Source organism: Drosophila yakuba, chromosome X, assembly GCF_016746365.2.
Source record: "Drosophila yakuba strain Tai18E2 chromosome X, Prin_Dyak_Tai18E2_2.1, whole genome shotgun sequence".
Lineage (NCBI taxonomy): Eukaryota > Metazoa > Arthropoda > Insecta > Diptera > Drosophilidae > Drosophila > Drosophila yakuba.
In genome coordinates, this window is record NC_052526.2 from 10,815,368 (window position 1) to 10,831,471 (window position 16,104).

General features: G+C 48.5%; 1 protein-coding gene across 3 annotated transcripts; it reads left to right on the plus strand.

Moving 5' to 3' along the window:
• The first annotated feature begins 540 nt into the window (after positions 1-540).
• Positions 541-16,018, plus strand: LOC6524972 (zinc finger protein hangover). 3 transcript variants are annotated; one of them, XM_002100776.4, is made up of 8 exons: positions 541-1,346; positions 6,935-7,264; positions 8,471-8,614; positions 8,770-10,549; positions 11,120-12,084; positions 12,153-12,773; positions 13,029-14,373; positions 14,457-16,018. In XM_002100776.4, the coding sequence occupies exons 1-8, from the start codon at positions 1,014-1,016 to the stop codon at positions 14,585-14,587; spliced, it is 5,649 nt and encodes a 1,882-aa protein (XP_002100812.1). In that variant the 5' UTR covers positions 541-1,013; the 3' UTR covers positions 14,588-16,018. The 3 variants fall into 3 exon arrangements, with proteins under 3 accessions (XP_002100812.1, XP_015046010.1, XP_015046009.1); XM_015190524.3 differs by having other exon boundaries at positions 13,029-16,018; XM_015190523.2 differs by having other exon boundaries at positions 542-1,346; positions 8,770-10,561; positions 13,029-16,018.
• Positions 16,019-16,104: the final 86 nt, after the last annotated feature.

Sequence of the window (16,104 nt, forward strand, 5' to 3'; positions counted from 1 at the left end):
CGGTGTAGTCACATCTTTATTGACCTGTGCTGCTTTACGTTATGTGTAACGCTTAGTTTATTACTTAGTTTAGCACTCACACTTTAAGCTTAATGAATTCAGATTCAAATATAATAGTAACAATTGATTAAATTATTAATTACATCTTGAGAAGAGGTTAACCTGATATCATAGTTTTTGTACGACTTTTACAAAAGTACTTAATTTTCCAATAATAAAACTAAAGAAATTTAACGGTTCACACTAAGGTATATAACTTGCGTAGTAAAGAACTTGTTTATAACTTTTAAGCACAGGTTTTTATAATTTTATTTTGAAAAACTTTATCGCCGCGAAGCAAAAAGTCGAAAACATCGAATAATCGAATGGAAAATACCTTTTTCGATGCCTATTTCCCAGTGTGACCAGACCCTCGGCCGCTAAGAAACACCGTCCTACATGGACGAGAGTGACCGCATCTGCGTGCGCCACAAACGACAGCGATAGTATCGCCAAACATCGGCAGGCGTGCTCATCTCCAGTCAAAAGCGACTTCTATCGCCAGAAACCGTTTTACCGTTTTGCAGCCCGGCGGAGCACGTCGCAGATACGCAACCGCAATCCGCAGTCCAGTGTAGCGTTCATTTTTTTTCCAGTGCGACTCCTCCACTCGTTCCAAACAAAAGCGAAGCGGAAAAGGAGGCGAAGATAAGGGAAAGCCGAAAGCTAAACTCCAAATCCCGAATCAGCGCACAGGATCATTGGAGGCAACAAAATAAGTAAAAAGAACCAGTGCGAACAATGTGCGAAAAGTGGGTGACGCGAGCGGCGTGGTCGATTCCGTCGGAGAGCGGATAATATAGCAGTATAGTTGTATATTGTAGTAGTGGATGGTGTGGAACGATTGCGAACGGACGCAGACCGAAACAAAAGTGAAAACGTGCAAAAAACAAAACCCAAAAACAAATTCAACCAAGAAGTAGAAGCAAGCGGCAAAGAAGAGAGCGAGAGGCGACGAATACAAAAGCGACAAAATGTGCGACGCTGCGGCGGCAACAGCAACAACAACATCATCAGCAGCAGCAGCAGCAGCAGCAGTAGTCGCAACAACAACATCAACGGTAACAGTGGAGGCCATAGCGACACAGCCTGGAACGACGACGGTAGCCACTGCGTCAGCGGGAACCACATCCCCTGAAGCAGCCATTCCAACAACAGCATCGGCCAGAAACAGCGAATGGTCGGCGCGACAAAACTGCTGTCGCCTGTGCATCGCCCCACAAACCGAATGCATCTCGATCATCAATAGCTATGCGGCGGACAAGGAGCCGCTGTCCACCAAGATCCACAACTGCGTCGGCATCAAGGTGAGTGGCTATTGGGTATGGGTATGGGTATGGGTATAGGTGTGGGTATGGCTATGGCAATGGCTTGTGGGCACGGGCACGGGTAACGGGTGCGGGTATATACATAATCCGGCTGTCGCCATCGCCATCGCCATTGCTGCCGTCGGTGTCGTCATCCCGGGTCTCCGAATCCGATTCCGAGTCCGAGTCCGGCGCTCTCACTGAATGCTCTCTTGGGTGCTCTGGCACTCCCGGTGCTCTGGTGGTTGGACACCATTAACAGTTATACACACAGATCCCAAATGGCCAGTGGAAGGATGAGGCGGTGGCCACACCCGTTCGCTGGACAGTATGGAAAAGTGAGGTTACGGATGATGCCGAGTAGCTATTGGGCATTGGGGCATTCGGCCCCGGGGTTCAAGACCCATCGAAGTGGGATTGTGCAAGCACCAAAGATGATGGCCACATCCAAAAACGAAAGACCAAGCAAACAGAAAATAAAGCGAACGAACCGAAAACCAGCCATACTCCGCCTCCTCCACCTCCTCCTCCTCTGCTTTGGTATGGGTGTGTGGCTAGCCGCATGGTCCGCTTTTTGGGTTTCCAATGTTTCCACTGGCAAGTCACGATGCATTGGGAATGGAAGAGAATGGGTATGGGTATAGGAGGAAGAGGAGGAGGAGGAGTAGATGTGGAGCTCCATTCTGCCTGAAATCCAATCACGACCACAATCTTTAGCTCATAATCAAACTTGAACTCTACACTTTTGCTACTCCTCCTCCATCCATTCCATTCCATTCCTTCCATTGCCTACCCGCTTTGAGGTTAGAACTGATCCTGCTTCCTTTCCAAAAATCTACAGCCTGCTCCGCTTGCTCCTCTTCTTCCTCCTGCGGTTCATCCGTTTCCTCCTTCTCCTATTCATCCTCCTCATCCTCCACTTCTCGATTGCCTCTTCCCAGCGGGCGAGAGCAGCTGCGAATGGCCAGCACAAAGCATAGAGCCCGATGAGCGCGCCGTCGTCGCCGCCGCCGCCGCCGTTGTTGCCTTGGTATTTGTGTGCCTGGCTGCGTCTGTGTCCCCTGGCTGTTTGTGTGTTGGTGTGTATGTGTGTGCGGCGGACACACAGAGATTCAGAGATTCCAGGCCAGAAAACCGAAAAACCAAAAACCCAAAAACCCAGGCCAATTACATATAATTTTGCGCTGTGCTGCCTGCTGCGTACCTTTTTCAAGGAATTTCGCTTGGAGGGCAGCAGTTGCTCTCTGCTCCGCCGCCGCTCTCTCTTTGCGCGCGCGCATCCTTGCGAGGAAATGGAAGTGGCGGAGACGGAACAGGCGGAACAGGAGGAGGACTTGGACTGCGGCTTCGCTAGCTTCGTTTATTGATTCTTTATACGGGCTCTTGCATGCTTGCTTTTCCTGTTTTTCCGCTGGGTTCCCCCGGCATTCCATTTAGTATGTGTATCCCCAATATTCCATATCCGTTTGGTCTGCTTGGTGCCCCCAATGGATGGATGGGTCCAATGGTGCTCGGTTCTCCGCGATTCTCTGTTCTTTTCCCTGGGCTTCGATTCGATTTCATGGCAATTGCTCTTCACACAGACACGGGAACATGGCCACATGGACACACGCACACCATGGCACGCCAGTTGGCTCCGACAGAGGTGGTGTATATGTACATATATAAGTTGGCGTCATCGTCGTCATCGTCGCTAGCTCGACTGCTTCTCTTGCTGTTGCTCTTGGCTCTTCCTCTTCCACTGGCACTGGCACTGGCTCTGGCTGTGCTGGCTCTTGCTCTTGCTCCGTTCTCGTTATCTGGAGGCGGACCACATGCTCGCCATGGCATACACACGCACACAGCACCACAGGCACACGAAACAAAGACACTGGCAAAAGAGACCGGGAAACGGGAATGGGTATATGGGTATGGGAATGGGAATGGGTAGGCATGGACTTGGGTATGGGCTCGGGCTTGGGCATGGGCATGGGCTTGGGCTTGGGCTTCAGCATGGGTATGGGCATGGACATATGGGCACGGTTATGGAGAAAGAGCAGGGGTTGGCGGTAAGCGGACAACGGTCAGCGGCGGAGACCCAAAACCGGGCACACAATTTCGTCGAGTGGTTTCACCTTGGGCACACCAGATTACCTGGCGGGATGTTGATATATTTCTGCTTTATGCCTTCTTCTGCTGCTTCTTTAACTGGCTGGATGAGCTCCTCCTGCGGCCCGCATCGAATTTCCAACAACAAAAGCAACAACAAACAGAAGCAGCGGGCAGGCAGTTGAGCGGCGTCTCCATTTTGTGGCTCTTGGTCCCCAGGTGGACCAACTTTCTCCCCTTGGCCAAAAAATGCGACGACGACGACGATGAAGATGAAGCGACGTGACGAGATGACAAGCCGATAAAAGAGGGATTCCGAGGGGTGCGGAGGGCTTGGGGATTGGATTGGATTGAATTGGAGAGGAAGCCAACAAGGGCACACAGCGAAGCAGTCGAGGCATCCGCACATTTCCTTCCATTCCCTCATCCAAGATGGCGGGTAAGGGCGGACTGGTTGGAATAGGTAGCCGGGAATCCGTGAATCAAGGATACACACTTGACGGATACACAAATGTCCAAGGATGTGGCCCTGCTTACCCAGAAGAGGAAAAATGGCTTGCGATGAAGCGATGTTCCAAGATAAAATTAAACGACATTCTAAAATTAGGAGCTAGAAACGTTGTGCTTAAGGGAAGTAGTTAAGAGAGATAATATAAAAATTATAAAAAAATTTAACGGAAGTGCAAAGATTGTTGAAATACCATTAGGGTTTCTTTGAGAACATGTACACATTTAAAGAATGTAATTAAATGTTTTATATTATATTTTTTCATAAATCATACGTCACCATAACGAAATCTTTTGTCTCCAAAATGGTAAACTTTGAAACGCTTTGAATTTGGAGATAAATGTGTGGTTTTTAGTTCCTAGAATCCATTGCTATTTGCTCTTCCCCCTCGCCCCCCTTGCAACTACGCCGAAGGTTCAAGTCCGTCGTCTTTATCGATAACTCATTCGCATTGATCTCCGCAAGAACGATAACAGCTGTTCGGAAGCCCTAGGGTGGACCCTGTTGCACTTGCGTTCTTATTTGTATTTTGTTTTGCGTCTTGCGTTTGCCTTTGCTTTTGCCTGCGACGAAATTCAATATGCCCGAAATGAACCCTGATTCCGAATCCGACTCCTCATCGTCCTGCTCCTGCGTTCTTGTTGTTGTTGTTGCTATGTTGCTGCCCTCAAGATCTCCGGTCTGCTAAATATGAGGGTTACTTTTTGGTTATTTCTACGTCTTGTTGTGCGTGGAACGGACAGGACAGGATGCTCTCTTTCTCTTGCCCACAGGCACACATACACACCAGTGTAGACATATATAGAGATATCCATATAGATATAAACAGCATGGGTTTGGAACGAATAAGGACACAAAAAGGAGAAGAACTTGTTCCACGACGAAGGAGCTAAGGAGGCGGGGAATGGAATGGCATGGCATGGCTTGGATGGATGGTCCATGCTCCGTGGCTGGTGATTATTGCACCTGGTGGCCAGCAGAAAACGAAGGCGGCAGCTGGTGGAATCGCATCTGCAGCTGCCACAAGTCTTTCTGCATTATATATGTACATACATACATACGTACACCATGACCACTATGTATTTATATGTACATACTATGTATATGTACATAACTCCTGCCCTTTTGTGACTTTCTAAAATCTCACCTTATTGCGTAGCATATCGCCACAATGTGGATAAACTCAAACCCAAATAGGTTTCCAATGTTGTCTCATTAAAGTGCAGTCCGCGGAACATGGGAATCCTTGCATCCTGTATCCAATTGCATTGGGAAACATGGCGGCAATAAAGGAAACGCTGGTTTGGGCGAGGTGAATGAACACAACATATTATCGAAACGGAATGGAGTTGGAGCGCAGCTTGAAACGGAGATGGAGCAGCTCACTCGAAATCCCCTGCTGGTAGTGTGGGATAATTGTACATAAGGATGCAGTAGATATTTACTACTATAATACATATACATGCATATGTATGTAGGCCCAAAATTGGAGGCGGGTGCCAGTGTATGCGTGTGTGTGTGTGTGTGTGTGAGCATGTGAGTGTGTTTAAAGGACCCTCTGGACTTTAATATCCTGAGGTTTCAATTACACTGGCACAACAATACGAGCAGCAACAACAACAGGCATTCGATTATTAAATTAAACACACCAACACAAACAAACGCATGTGCACACATAGCTAAAGTCGAAAAGACAAATGCAAAACAAAACATTTCCATCGTTTGTTTTGATCACTTTCATTCGCCTTTCCGATAGCTAATTATTGTTGTATTGCTATCGATATTTAAGTGAGGAAAGTGGAAAGGGGGAACATAGCTGATAATTAGGCGTTTTTCAAGCCAGGTATTTCAAGCTACTGATCGGATTAAGTTTAATAAAGTAAACAGATTTTATTCGACGTAATTATTGGTCAATTAAATTAGTTACTAATATATAAATATTTAGTTTTGAAAATAAACTCATACATTCAAAATTCGTAACTTATTTTGCTATTAGAAATTCTTTTTAAGTATTTCGATAGGATTAAAAAAAAATTATCAAATATGTGCATGGCACTGCTTTAAACGAGAGATTAAAATAGCTAAACCGTTATAAATTTTTTATATTACATATGTAATATGGTATTTTGGCATACTGTCTTGTCATCACTGAGAAACTGAAACTGCTGCTTCGATAAGCGATTACGATAAAAGACGGCTAACCGCGGACTTAGATAATTGAGATTTAATAGATTTTGCGGAGGGGGCGACCAAGATGTTTTCAGCCTGGTTTCCCGGCGAAATCGACCCATGTGCTGTGTGTTTGTGCTTTGCGGCAGGACGGGCGTACATAGTTATGTATGTATATAAGGGCGGACATGGACTTACATACATAGGCTTGCAATTCAAGCGATACACACAGTCGTACACGCACACAAACAAACATGCGCACACACTGTTATCAGCCAGCAGGACATTTGATATGATTTGCGCAGTGTTCTGTGTTCTGTGTGTTTGTATTGGTGGAAGTGGTGAGAGGTGGGTGGGGGTCTAAGGGGGTGGTGTGGGATGCTGTCGCAGTATTGCATATAATTATAAGCAGGTCATTGACATTAATAGGATAGTTGGTAGCCGGGGACTGCTGCCACTGCTACCTGCCTGCATTCTCCGCATCGCTGGACACACACAGAAATCTCCACTGTTGTCTCCCTTCCCCCAAAAGTCCGAAGGAAATGACCATAAACCGAAAGTGTGGGTTATCTATACTTTAAATAACGCACTTTGCATCTTATAAAGGTTATTGTCTTGTAAACTTGTATACAACTGAGCTTTATTTGCCTTGTGAGTTATACTGGTAATATCTACAAGCTCACTTTATGTACATTGAATTGCAATTGTCATGTTATTGATTTGGTATTATAAGTTGTGTGTTTACTGCTGTTACCTTACATTTCTTTGTTCGAAAGCAAACCATTTAATTAACGATCCACAATTTTTTGAAAACTATTTTCAGGTTACACCGCAGGATCGGCTGTCGCAGCAAATTTGCCACGCCTGCATCAGTTACCTGAACTCATGGCAGAGCTTCAAGAACCGGTGCTTCAGCTCGCAGGCGAAGCAGCGCCAGTGGCTGGATGCCAACAAGAGCAAGCTCCTCAACTACCTGGACCTGAACAGCGCCGAGAATGGGGGAGGAGGTTCCTTCGATCAGCAGCTGCATCAACAACAGCAATCGGAGAATGAGCTCGAAGCGGAGAAGGCGACGCCAACGGCCGCATCGACCGCGGCCAACATTTTGGACGGCATACACTCGCTGAAGAAACGCAAATCCCTAACAGTCTATGTGAGTCCTAAACCGCAGCAGATGCCACAGCATCAATTGCAGCAGTTGCAGCTGCAGCCACCGGCCCGAATGACCGCGACGATCAGCAGCGCACAGCAATCGCTGCAGACCCTTCTCTTGCAGGTACCAGCATCGGCAACGTCGGCGGCTAGCTGCTCATCCACATCCACGTCCACCACATCCGCATCCCAGCAGCGGGAACAGCAGCAGCATCAGCAGCGCCAGCAATCTCACCAGTATCGCAGATACCACCATCATCATCATCATCAGCAGCAGCAGCAGCAGCAACATCAGCAGCGTGGCAAGCAAATGTTGCCACATCATCAGCAACAGCAGCACAGACGCCAGCGACAATTTCGCCCACAGCGTCCAGCTCCAGTTCCGGTGGTCAATCCGGCTCCAACATTGCGCAAATTTAAACCAAAGCTGTATTTGCCATTGGACATAACAGTTCCTCCGCTGCCACCGCTGCCATCGATACCAACGATACCAACTTTGCCCCCAGTGGCCCCTGGATCCATTGCTCCGCCTCCTGTTGGTGCTGCTGCTGAACTGCTGCCAGGGATTTCGGGTGTGGCTGGAATGGAGAGCCTGTCGCTGTCGCTGCCGCTTGATTTCAGCCAGAGCTGCAGCAGCAGTGGTCACGTCCAACATCAGCAGGCTGGTGGTCTGGCCACGTCGACGACTACGTCCAATCCGCCGGTCAGCGTCGTTTCCGCCACGCCTTCTGCATCTGTATCTGCTTCTGCTTCTGCTTCCGCATCCGTGTCAACGGCTCCGCTGCTAATGCCGGTGACGCTCCAGAGCGCCGCCCAGCAGCTGCGCTTTTTCAGACGCTACTCCTATAATGTAATTGTATCGTGCATTCGAAGCGTGAACCAATCCCCTGACCCAATCCTGTACAGCGCTCTTCTACCTGTTATCCCGAATGCGAAATTGTGCAAAATCATCAATGTCCGTCTGGATTTAGTCTTGCTTTTGCCGGTTTTCTTTGGAATGCATCAATTTATAATACCAACTCGGCCATAGCTCTCTGGCTAACGGGTATCAATGGACGTACTGCAGCGTCCATGATCGATGTTATTAATTTATCTCACTATGCCATTTACGAACTTGCAAATGTTGTATATTCGATATAAACTAATTTCCGTTTCGTTCGGCACTGTTTGCTCTTTCATTTTTGGTTGAATGTTGGATTCCCTGCAGCCACTGCCTGCGATTCCAATCAAAGATGAGCCAATTGACACGGATGACGACTACCAGATGAAGTCCATAGACGAATCCGATGACATGGTCGATCCCACAATGTTCCTAGAGCGCTCCGAGCACGAGGGCGATGTCCCGCTGACGGTGAGTCACCATCTATACTATTAAATGTATTTAGGTATCTTTAATATCCATATTACTGATTAAATCATTTTAATTAAACAAAATGGAAGACTTACATAAAGCAAGATTTCCCTGTCAGGCAGACAATAATTTATATTTCATTTGTACACCCGCAGGCCTCGGACTACGACTACACTGCACAGCATGGCGTGAATGCCTCGTCGGTGGCTGCCGCGCTGCCGCCGAATGCGGTGGCCAATGTGGCAGCCGCCGGGGACTCCAAGGTGGCCAGCTGCAGGGCCTGCAGCCTGCAGTTCTCCACCCGGGCCAACGCCCGTCGCCACGAAAGGAATCTGCACCCAAACCTGTTCCAGTTGTCCACAGACTCTCCCCACAACACACCCATCACGAAGCCAACGCCCGCCCTGGCTGCCGCCTTGGAAATCCAACGGGCAGCGGCAGCGGCGGCCACCGCGGAGGCAAATCGGGCAGCGGGCGCTGCTGGCGGGAATATCTCCACGCAAAAGTACCGCCAGGTGGTGATGAATGCGTTTATTAAGTGCGAGGGCGGCGGCTACGACTACGATAATCCCGAACAGTACCGACCACTGCTCACCCGCGACAAAGTGGAGTTTATTGAGCAAAACGACGAGTTCCTTGAGCAATACCAGACGATGACCTGCCGATGTTGCAACAAGTACTTCAGCACGTACAAGAACTTCATGGCGCACGTGCGCAAGAAGTATCCGCAGCTGCCGCGCAACCTTTGCTTCAATTGCCTCAAGATGAACGACTCCAAAGCGCTGTTCATCTCGCATCTGAAGAAGCGAAATTGCATAAATCTCTTTAGAGTGTTGAATGCGCTGCGTGGTAAAACAACGACAGTGATAATGCCCACTACCGAGGATATGACAGACGATGGTGCAACAGGAGTTGTTGCGGTTGCCGATGCCGGAGCTGGAGCGGTGGCCATGAATAGTCCCACAGTGACAGCGAGCGGTGAAGTTGTTACACCCGGCGGTGGCTCCGAGCGGCCAGAGAAACTGCGCGCCAAGGAACTTCTGGTCAACAAGCTGTACGAGTGCAAGCTCTGTCCCAAGGGATTCCGCACCAAGCACGAGTTCCGAACGCATGTCTACGACAAGCACGCGGATGTTCAGCGCAAGGATAACAACTCGATACAGTGCAGCTTCTGTGGGCTGGATTTTGCTGATCCCGTGGACAGACGGCGGCACTACAACAACATGGACTGCATTGTCCGGCTGCGCTGCATGACGTGCGATGCCAAGCTGGAAACGCACCAGCGGTTCCTCGATCACGTCTATCAGGATCACTTGGGCGGCGTGGGTGGTGGGGCGGTCAGCGACAATGCCTCCACCACTGGCAGCGGCATGGCCAGAAGCAACAGCATGGAACATTCGCCGGGCAAGAGGAGCCTGCTCGGCGCCTTAGGTATTGGTGTTGGTTCCTCGGCGGAGGAGTCGCGTAGCAGCAGTGCGGCTCCGCCACTGACCTCCACACCAAAGCCGGCGGGGGCTACTCAGGTGGGTGGCGGTGGATCCACCAGCGCCTCTGCCGCCGCAGCCGCTCAGAACTCAGCGAATCGGGATGCATCCGCACCCAAATCCCAGTACTTCTCCCGTATGCCGCAGGTATGCCCCATTTGCGGCCAGCAGTACAACAACTACAACAATGTGCTGCGCCACATGGAATCAAAGCATCCGAACAAACTGCCAGAGACATACAAGTGCGTGCGATGCGGACTGGGTTATCCACGGATCTCCTACCTACGCGAGCATATGATCAATGTGCACGGCGTGGACAAGAACCGACACTCTGGCGGCTTCGAATACATCGTGAACGCGGATGCCGTGAAGTTGGCGGACGGAAGCACGCCGAACGTCTACACGGGTCGCTACGACTACGTGATGAAGGACCTGATGTCGATAACAAATGGTGGGACACTCGGTAATTAGGCTTAGATTGTAGACGTCCCCCCGCTGTGCCTGTTTCACGTTGCCTCTGTCTCTGCCACCGTTTCATCTCCATGTCCATATTTATTCAGATATTGTCCTTTGAATATAAATGAAACTTAGCAAATTAAATTCACGACTAAACAGTTCGGTCACAGATATACGGCCTCTTAAGATAGGTTTTGATTAAAAGTATCTCAACATTCGAGTCAAGCAGATGTAGTCCTTCTGAAGTCGATGTGATCTTAAAGTAAAATGTACTATATTTTCATCGATTGGTCTTTAATGTTGCAAATTTTCTAACCACATATGTTGTCATGTTAGCAATTCTATTTGTTGTTCCCCCCGAGCTCTCATCTAAATTTTTGGTGAATGGTAAAGCACCTCGTTCAACTTAAATGAGATAAAAGCTCTACCCACATTGCAAATTCATATATCAAAGGCTTCAACATGCTGGTATGTCTCGCGTTGCCTATAGCTTAATTTTTGTTCTTATTTCCGAGTATGATAACACTAGAAGTGTCACATTAACGCGCTCTACCGTCAATTCCAGATGATGAAGAGGAGGAGCCTGGCAGCGTGGCCAAGAAGATGCGCCTGGATGACAGCAGCAACAACAGCAGCCTGGTGGGCGTGGCTAGCCAGCAGAAGGAGTGCCCCATCTGCAATGCGGTGTTCAGCAACAACATTGGCCTGTCCAATCATATGCGTTCCCACTATACGGCATCGAATGCAGTGAATGCAGCTTTGGCGGCTGCCAATCGGATGACACCCAAATCGCTAACGATTACCGCAACACCAGCAGCGGATTCGGAGCTGGGATTTGGAGGAACAATATCAGAGTCGGCTCCAGCAACACCTGCTGCCAATGTGCCACCGGCAATGGCCAACCAAACGCCCCAGGAGCAGGCAGTTTTTCGACGTAGCCTTGACCAGGCAGCCGATCGACGCTTTCGGCGAATGCGCTGCCGCATCTGCCAGCGTCGTTTCAGTTCGAAGAAGTCCTATCGCTACCACATGCTCACCGATCATCAGGTCCAGAATGTGCAGTTCATCAAATGCAAGCTGTGCAACGCTGAGTTTGCCTACGAGAAGGGCCTGAAGGTGCATCTGTTCAAGGTGCACGGAAGGGCCATTAAGGATGAAATGATTATCAAGCAGTTCGAATGTGAGGTTTGCTCGATCGTCTATAGTTCAGAGACGGAGCTACAGCAGCACAAACGCAGCGTTCACAAGCTTACTTCCACATCGGCGTCCACGTCCTCTAAGATTGACGATGACTCTCTAATGGACGAGGTTAAGCCTACAGCAGCGGATCTAGCTGATCTCTCCACCCTCGCGACCGGTGCATCCACCGCATCTGCTCCACTGTACTGGTACCAGTGCAAGTACTGTCCATCAAACTTTAACACCAACAAGAAGCTGGCCATCCACATCAACTCGCACGACGAGTTTGACTCGAACGATTATTCCTGCAAAGATTGCGGAAACGTCTACAGCGGACGCAAGAGTCTATGGGTAAGTCTGGCTGGGATTAACCAGTTTATTCGGTTCAATACAACTACTATTTTGATATTCGTCCACAGGTTCATCGCTATAAGAAGCATCCGCAAGTGCCCAATCCAGCTGAGTGCTCGCTGTGCCGCAAGGTCTTCTTCGACCGCCAGATGCATGACAACCACACGCCCACCTGCAACCGCAAGCCGATCACCTCGACAGGTGCCCACCAGCAGCAGGATGCACAGCTGCAGCAACAGCAGGCGCTCCAGCCGGCCAGAAGAACAGTTTTCCGGCATAAGACCGGCGATGACGATGACGAGGATGATGACGATGAGCAGCAGCAACTGGAGGAGAGGGGAAACAGCGATGGCAATGGCACAACAGCCGGAGTGGCGTCGGGCAGTACTGTAACTGCGGGCACGTCACTAAAGATCCGCATTCCGGAGGTGGCGTGCACCATTTGCGGTGCTCGTTTCACCGACCAGGAGCACTTTAGCAAGCACATCCAGAAGCACGAACAAGAGCTGTACGTGGACAATCCACTGGCGGCGATGTTCGACGATGGGCCGGCGGATGCCGGTCAGTTCCAGGTGGAACGACAAAACGAGAACGGGGAATACGCGTGCGATTTGTGCGCCAAGACGTTCCCCCAGGTGATCGCACTCAAGGTGCATCGCAAGTGGCATTTCAGAGGTGATAGCAAGCAGGTGAGCGTTTTTGGGCTTGTGCAGCGAGGAGGACAAGCGACGGACGATGGCGAGGATCGTCGTCTGTCGCGCCACCAACAACTTTTGATGTGCTGATGATGATGATGATGCCTCCGCACCAGTCGCAAAAAACAGATATCAACATCTCGTCATTGCCAATTGAATTTGTACTAATCTTTATTTTCTCTTTTTTCTTCCCCACCAACCCAATTCCCGCTGTATCCTGCTATTTCCCGGGCATATTAATCCTTGCAGAACCCCATCGACGGCGAAGCGACACAGTTGACCAACAACAATCACACAACCAACAACAACAACAACTCGATGCTGCACCTCCGCGAGCTGCATGCGGTGGGCCTGATGCCCAACCAGCAGCAGCAGAGCCTCAACAACTCGTGCAACAGCAGCATGAACCACAACAACAGCAGCAGCAACCGCAGCAAATCAATGAAGCGGAAACGTGAGCTGAAATGCGAATACTGCGCCTCCACCTTCATCAGCAATAACAATCTGCGTCGCCACATGTACGAGCTGCACAAACACGAGGTAAGCAATCTGCCCGAGCCGCCGGTGATTGTGGTGGACGATCACCTCACCTGCCGTCGCTGTCAGTTAACGTTCGACACAAAGGAGCTGTGGATCGAGCACAAGCTGGCCGATGCTAAGGTGGTGCGACCCTTCTGCCCCTTCCAGTGGGGCTGCGATCTGTGCGGCGAGTATCTGTCGCGCAAGGAGAAGCTGATGAACCACATTAATAACCATTTAAAGGAGGAGGTCATAGTGCCAGTGGCCACTAAGGCGGCCATGGAGAGAACAGCGGCCATGGAAGCAGCGGCAGGAGATGCAAACACATCGGCGCCACTATCAACATTAGGCGAAGGAGCAGAATCTGAAGATAATTTTGTAGAGAAAGGTGAGGCTGCAGGAGCAACAACATCAGAAAAGATGTCGAATCCCGACGAGGATGATAGCGATGATTTGGACGAGGATAGCTCCGGCGACGAGGATGAGAGTTCAGGCACCGGAGATGATGACGATGACGACACGGACGATGAGGATGGCGAGGGTGAAGATGAGGACGAGGAGGGAGATGGTGGCGAAGGCGAGGACGAAGAGGGTGTGCAGCCTCCCGCTCAACTTTTGACACAGAAGCAACACAAAGCGAATCTTAACCAGGACGACGATGATCTTGTCGAGGAGGTCATAAGCTCCGAAGAAGACGAGGACGATGATGGAGAAGTGGAAAGCGACGATGACGATGATGATGATGACGATGAGGAGGACGATGTGGAGGAGCCGGAGCCAATGGCATTGCCGGTGCGACCGCTAATGAATGGCAAATCAAAGATGCCGCCGCTGATAGTGGCCAGTTCGGAGGATGAGGACGATGGTGTGATGCCCATAGAGGACATCATCGAAGAGGAGTTCGATGAGGATGCCGATCCAGATCCCGATCCGGAGGATGCCATTGAGGAGGTAGACGACGATGATTTAGATGAGGGGGATGTGGAGGACGAGCCGAATGTGGTGTCGAGGGCCTCCTTTTCGGAGAGCGAGTCCACCACAACGACCACGTCCAATTCGCATTCGCATTCAACGGGTGAGCGGCGTAAGAAGGCCGACGATCAGTTGAATGATCCCGGCTTTACCTGTGATCTATGTCAACTTTGTTTCGATTCTCAGGAGCTTCTCCAGAGCCACATCAAAAGTCATATCCTCAATGGGCCAAAGCTCTCAACAGCGCCAGCAGCAGCGGCAACAACAGCAAGCAGCACGGCAACCGCATTAGTAACGGCAGCCAAGACGAAGCCTGACTCCAAGTCAGCGGTGCTGGCCAACAATAACAATAGCAAGACAAGCAGTAAGACTGTTGCTGCCACGGCGGCAGCTGCAGCAACTGCGACAAATTGAGTGATCATACTACCACCACTCCCACTACCACACCTCATCATCTCAATCCAAAATCACTTGAAATGTACAAAGTCAATCCACTCAGACACCGCCATCATCATCTCATCATAATCATTCGAACAATGAATACATCAGCAACCACATAAACATCAGCAACGCATTCCATCAACAAATCAGCCACGTTTATGTATAGCACGAGATGCGTGTGTGTGCGTGTGTGTTATATAAACCTTTTTTTCTTGCTTCTAGTCTTAAGAACCTAACTAACATATATGTACATCATATATAAGACTTTTTTTTTTAAATGTTAACCTAGTATGTACCGCGCACACACCCAAACACAAAGCAAAATATGGGATTTATATACACATCCCCTTAGTGGTAAGTTTCGCTATTAAACTATATATATATATATACATACATTGATATAGTAGGCTTAAGCATAAAGAAAACTACGTCTTAATATGTTATACAACAATTAACAAGCAAACAGTTTACGACGCACCAAAGCAAGCGACAGAAAACGCAAGGGAAACCGCTCAGTTAGAGTTAGTAAAAAACCATCAGGATTTTCAAGTATTTCACACAACACCATGACACTCCCAACCACACAAACACAACGCGGCAGTTGTTGAGGCGTTTTTTTTTTTTTCAGATTTAAGCCTTGGTCTTCCAAAAATTTTGAATTCAATTTAAAACTTTCATGAGGACCTTCAAATTATAACACTTTAATTTCCTTACCAGTAATTTTTTATAGAAGTCTGAATACTGAAATTCTATGACAGGGCCACAATGACTACCCTTCTTACCAAAATGAAGAAAATGTAACTAGTTTTTTTTTCTCCCGATACGTATTTTTAATCCATTGAGAAAGTTTTGTTTTGTTTCACATTTTTTACCACGTTTATTAGAGCAGAAAATAAGTTCTTGGTCGGAAGTATTGGAAATGTATACACCGTCTACGCATTCGAAATCAAGTTGATGTGCACGGAAGACCAAGGTCAATAGTGGATCCATACTTAGAACCGTATTTACATAGATTGAGATTCATTCATATGGCTTATATAAAGATTCAGCATAATATGTACATTACTTATATTTCACACCATACACCCACACGCATGCGCACACAACTTAAACATTTATAGACAGGACTAATAATGGCGGCATTATAAGTAAAACTAGCTTAAGCAAACTTCTAAACTGTAACTGGAAATGTAGTCTAAAACGTACAAAATAAATTAAAACAAATGCAGAATCATATAAGCAAACTTTTGTCCCTCACGCGTTGAAGAATCGAAAAGAAAGTAATAAAAGAAATGTAAACCTAAAAATATATATAGGAATTGAAAAGTATTTCTTCTTTGGTGGGGTTTGCAGATTCCGATACCACACTTTTAAAGGTCTTATCTGAAATCAA

What these genes read in the sequence shown, in the direction of transcription:
- LOC6524972 (XM_015190523.2), top strand. Translation starts at nt 1,014, where the DNA reads ATGTGCGACGCTGCGGCGGCAACAGCAACAACAACATCATCAGCAGCA. An exon ending in ACAACTGCGTCGGCATCAAG is followed by an intron (nt 1,347 to 6,934) that starts GTGAGTGGCTAT and finishes AACTATTTTCAG; the next exon opens with GTTACACCGCAGGATCGGCT. An exon ending in AACAAATGGTGGGACACTCG is followed by an intron (nt 10,562 to 11,119) that starts GTAATTAGGCTT and finishes CGTCAATTCCAG; the next exon opens with ATGATGAAGAGGAGGAGCCT.